At 57.1% G+C, this 4354-nt stretch overlaps 1 protein-coding gene across 1 annotated transcript in view; it reads left to right on the top strand.

Annotated features, from left to right (window-relative positions):
- LETM1 (leucine zipper and EF-hand containing transmembrane protein 1) overlaps window positions 1-4354 on the top strand; it is a 74117-nt gene that overhangs the window by 53018 nt on the left and 16745 nt on the right. The window contains exons 5-7 of the mRNA XM_042782635.1: window positions 1970-2089; window positions 3230-3361; window positions 3756-3899. Of these exons, the coding sequence (XP_042638569.1) occupies window positions 1970-2089; window positions 3230-3361; window positions 3756-3899 (396 nt within the window). The remainder of the gene's footprint in view (window positions 1-1969; window positions 2090-3229; window positions 3362-3755; window positions 3900-4354) is intronic.

The following is a 4354-nucleotide window of genomic DNA, read 5'->3' as shown; positions in this document are numbered from 1 at the left end:
CATTGCATTTTATTGTTCATCTGCTGATGGACATTTGGGTGGGTTTCCCCCTTTTGGCCATTATGATCAGTGCTAGTGACGATGGTGATTGATCACATCCTGCTTTCAGGTCTTTGAGTCTTAGCTTGGAGTGGATCCACTGGGTCATACTGGTTCTAGATTTAGGTTTTTGATGAATGACCACACTTTTCCCCAGTCGCTGCTCCCTTCTTTGTCCAGCAGTGGATATGGGTTCAGTCTCCCCATCCTTGCCACCCATAGGGTTTTCAGGGGCTGACATGCCAAGTCTTTTCTCTCACAGCCCCTCTGGGTGTTCTCAAACCTGCAACCTCTTGATTAGCAGCTGAGCTCGTAACTGTCCTCACCACCCAGGGACTCACCACTATTGATGCATGCCAGATACATCCTCGGGGAATTACGCTGAGTGAACAAAGCCAGTGCCACCAGGTCATATCCCATACGATCCCATTTATATAGCCTTGAAATGAGAAAGTTACAGTCATGGAGAGCTGATAGTGGTTGCCAGGGCTCAGTGGGGGTGGGGTGGGGTGTCTGTAAAGGGAGACCTGGCGGCTGTGGTCGTGGCACTGCACCCTCTCTTAACTGTCGATGTCAGTGTCCTGCTTGTGAGCTTATCCTGTAGTTTTACAAGATGCTGTCGTTGGGGAAACTGAACAGAGGGTGTTTTAGTTACTTTGTGCCGCTCTAACAGAAGATACCACAAACAGGTGGCTTGAACAAACAGGAGTTTATTCTCTTACAGTTTGGGAGGCTACAAGTCTGAGTTCAAAGTGCTAGCTCTAGCGGCTAGGTCGAAGCCCCTCGACCTTGGGCTTCAGCTCTGCCTCCTGCTCCCGGCTCACTGAAGCTAGAGGCATCTCTTCATTCAGGCAGCTGCTGGCTGCTGAAGCTGATAATCCTAAGGTAGACAAAGAAAATGGCACAGTCTCAATACTGTCAAACTACGTGGCAGGCCATTGCTTCAAGTCCCATTACCAGTCCCAAGATCGGCAGACAACAGGGTAGGCTACTGAGTAACGACTTGGCTACATGCAGGATTCAAGTGTGCCAAAAGCTGCAGACTATTCCCAAAGCTTCTCCTTACCTGCGGGAAACAGACCGTGTCCCTAGAGCAGCTGCTTGCGGCAGATTCCACCATGGGGCTGATGGCCAGTCTCGTCAAGGGGAGTAACTACCACCAGCTACCCAGCCACTCAAAACCAGGCCCAGCCAAGTTGACATGCAACCTTAACTACCACAATGGGTATATGGAATCTCTGTTTTTTCCTACAACTTTGTATGAATTACAATTATGTCCAAATAATGGCTTTTTAAAAAGTGGGTAAGGATAACATCTACCTCACAGAGATGTCGTGGGGTGAAAGGGGGTTATGCACGGGGACCCAGGCGCATGCCACACGACCACCATCCCTCCCGTCCTCTCTGCTCAGGGCTCGCTCCCTGTGCTGCCCTCCCCGTGCCCCTTGCCCTGTGGCACCTCTGTGCTCTGTCTCTGGGGCTCTTGCTCATCCAGCTTGGGCCACCATGCTCTCCCCTTGCCTGACACAGTGTCCTTGGGCTGAGGAGGAGGCCAGGAAGGGACTTCAGAGTGTTTGATGTCCAGTCCCCTTCCGTCCCTTTGTGTTTCTCCTCCCATGAACACCGAGATGCTGTGGTAGATGGGGCCCAGAAATGGGGGCCCAGGGCTGCTTGGATGACCGTGTGTGTTCTGCCAGCTGGGCCCAAGTAGAGCGAGCCTGGCTGTTCTGCACGTCCCTGCGGGTCCTGCCCTCTGCCCCCTCCCCTCTGTGGGATGGGACGCAGGACTGGAGCTTCTGTTGCTGTTTCTCTTGGCAGAGTGTGTGCCGGGAAAGCAGTTTCTAATTAGTTGTTTCCTGATGTGTTAACTGTGAGCCCCATAAACCTCTAATGACCTGGTAAGATGGTAATTAGGTGGTTTCCTTTACAGCTGATTGCCGAGGAAGGGGTGGACAGTCTCAATGTCAAGGAGCTGCAGTCGGCGTGTCGGGCCAGAGGCATGCGGGCACTCGGCGTCACCGAGGACCGGCTCAAGGATCAGCTGAAGCAGGTGGCTGGCCCGTCCATGCTGGTGCTACGAAGCCCAGCTCCCCGCTCAGTCAGGCCGTGCCTGGGGAACCTGGGCAGACGTACCAGGAGTGGATGCTTTCCACTGTCTTGGATGCAGGGCCTGTGACTCTGAGCCCTGCTCTGGCTCATCCCAAGTGGCTAGATGTTTGTGGATTAAAACACGTGTGTGCCCTTCACGGGTGTGGCCCACACCCTGACACGGTCCCCACTGTCCTCGATGTCTGTGGATAAGAACACATCCATGCCCTTCACAGGTGTGGCCCATACACTAACACGGTCCCCAGTGTCCTCAATATCTGTGGATAAGAACATGTCCCTGCCCTTCGTGGGTGTGGCCCACACACTAACATGGTCCCCACTGTCCTCGATGTCTGTGCAAAAGAACATGTCCGTGCCCTTCACGGGTGTGGCTCACATGCTCACACACTCCCCAGTGTCCTTGATGTCTGTGGATAACAACACGTCCCTGCTCTTCACGGGTGTGGCCCACACATTAACACACCCAGCATTCTCCATTTTGGCAGCCTAGTGACTGTTGCTTCCGTTTGTTTTGTTCCGGGTGGTGGTAAGGTCTTCATACCTCACTCTGCCCTTGATTTTCTCTGGTACACAGTTGTCTCGCTGTTAGCTGCTGTTGAAGTATCCTGACTCGTGGCAGCCCTGTGGGTGTGGGTATCATCGCGTCCCAGGCTGGTCAAGGCTGTGGCCTTTTGAGGGTAGATGGCTAGGCATTCCCTCCAAGGCACCCCTGGGTGGACATGACCCTCCCGACTTCAGCTGGCAGTTGGCCAGTTAACTGTCGTGCCACCCGGGGCCTGCACTTCTGAGGGTTTGAGCACTTAGGTGACCTTTGTCTGGGATTTCTAGCCGTGTTAACATGTCTGTTAACTGAGGCCAGGAAAGGTCTGGGGAGTCCGCCCAGGCCAGTGCCTGTCCCCCTCAGCTGGCTCTTCCCCATCAGCCTCCTCCTCGCCTGTCCCAACCCGGCCAGAGCAGCAGGAGAGAGTTCTAGGGCTGAGAGACTAGACTGATGCTTAGAGCCACGTGGGGTGGGGCAGTGGCCAGCAGGGCTGGGGTGGGTGGGAACAGCCCGTCTGTGACTCTGTGTCTTGAACCACAGTGGCTGGACCTGCACCTGAACCAGGAGATCCCCACGTCGCTTTTGATCCTGTCCCGGGCCATGTACCTCCCTGACACTCTCTCGCCTGCTGACCAGCTCAAGTCCACGTTGCAGACCCTGCCGGAGATTGTGGTGCGTGGAAATGCCTCTGGCTTCTGGGGGCAGATGGGCTGCAGAAACGCCTGCTCAGTCCTGGGGTCTGCCCTCAGCAGCCCTGTGCCTTGTGCCTCTCTCCAGCCAGATCCCCCGCCAGCTCACACCTCATTCCCCCTCCCCCGCCCACGCCCGGCTCCTGCCACGTCCCCCACCTGCTACAGCCAGTCAGCTCTAGCCGAGCAGTTCAGACCCTCGCTCTTCCACTTGTTGACCTCACAGCACATTCCGCGTAGCACGTGGAACCTCTGGGGTCGCCGCTCAGACAGGGCTCAGGCCAGGCTTTCCAGGGGGCAGGTGTGCACACGTGGGGCCTCTGTCCTGGCTAGGGGGAGCCACAGCAGAAGTGACCGGGGCTCTCCCTCCTTGTCAGGCGAAGGAGGCCCAGGTGAAGGTGGCCGAGGTGGAGGGTGAGCAGGTGGACAACAAGGCGAAGCTGGAGGCCACGCTGCAGGAGGAGGAGGCCATCCAGCGGGAGCTGCAAGAGAAGGAGCTGCAGAAGCGTGCGGAGGTGGCGGTAAGGAGGCGGCGGGGGGCGCGGGGCTGGCCGTGCCCTGCGTGGTGCCAGGCTCCTGTGCGCGTTCCTTCACGGAGAGCAGCGTGCTGGCGGCCCTGTTTCCTCGTTTCCATTTTCTCCAGAGCAGCGAGGGGCACACAGTGGGGTCAGAGGCTGGGACGGGGAGCTCCTTGAGGGAGAGCCCAGGGTAGTCCACGGGTCATTGGTCCAGCCTCTGGCTGGGGGCTCCCAGTCCTGCTCTGCTGTAATGAGGCATTCCCCTGAGAGGCCTAGGTGTCGTCTGTCACAGGACTCCCCACCGCCCGGGGGCATCCTTTCCCGTGCCCCTCCCATGTCCCCCATCTTGTCTCTCCCCAGCCTGCCTCCTGTGTCCCTTCTCAGGATCTCTCCTGTGTTTCTCCTACATGCTCCCCTGTCCCCCAGTGCCCCTGTGTCCCTCTGCCATCACTTCCCAG

This window comes from Orycteropus afer, unplaced genomic scaffold, assembly GCF_000298275.1.
Source record: "Orycteropus afer afer isolate SDZICR_OR568_19922 unplaced genomic scaffold, OryAfe1.0 scaffold00398, whole genome shotgun sequence".
NCBI classification, from domain to species: Eukaryota; Metazoa; Chordata; class Mammalia; order Tubulidentata; family Orycteropodidae; genus Orycteropus; species Orycteropus afer.
Note: the sequence above shows the minus strand (reverse complement) of the source record. Positions and strands in the feature narration are given on the sequence as shown.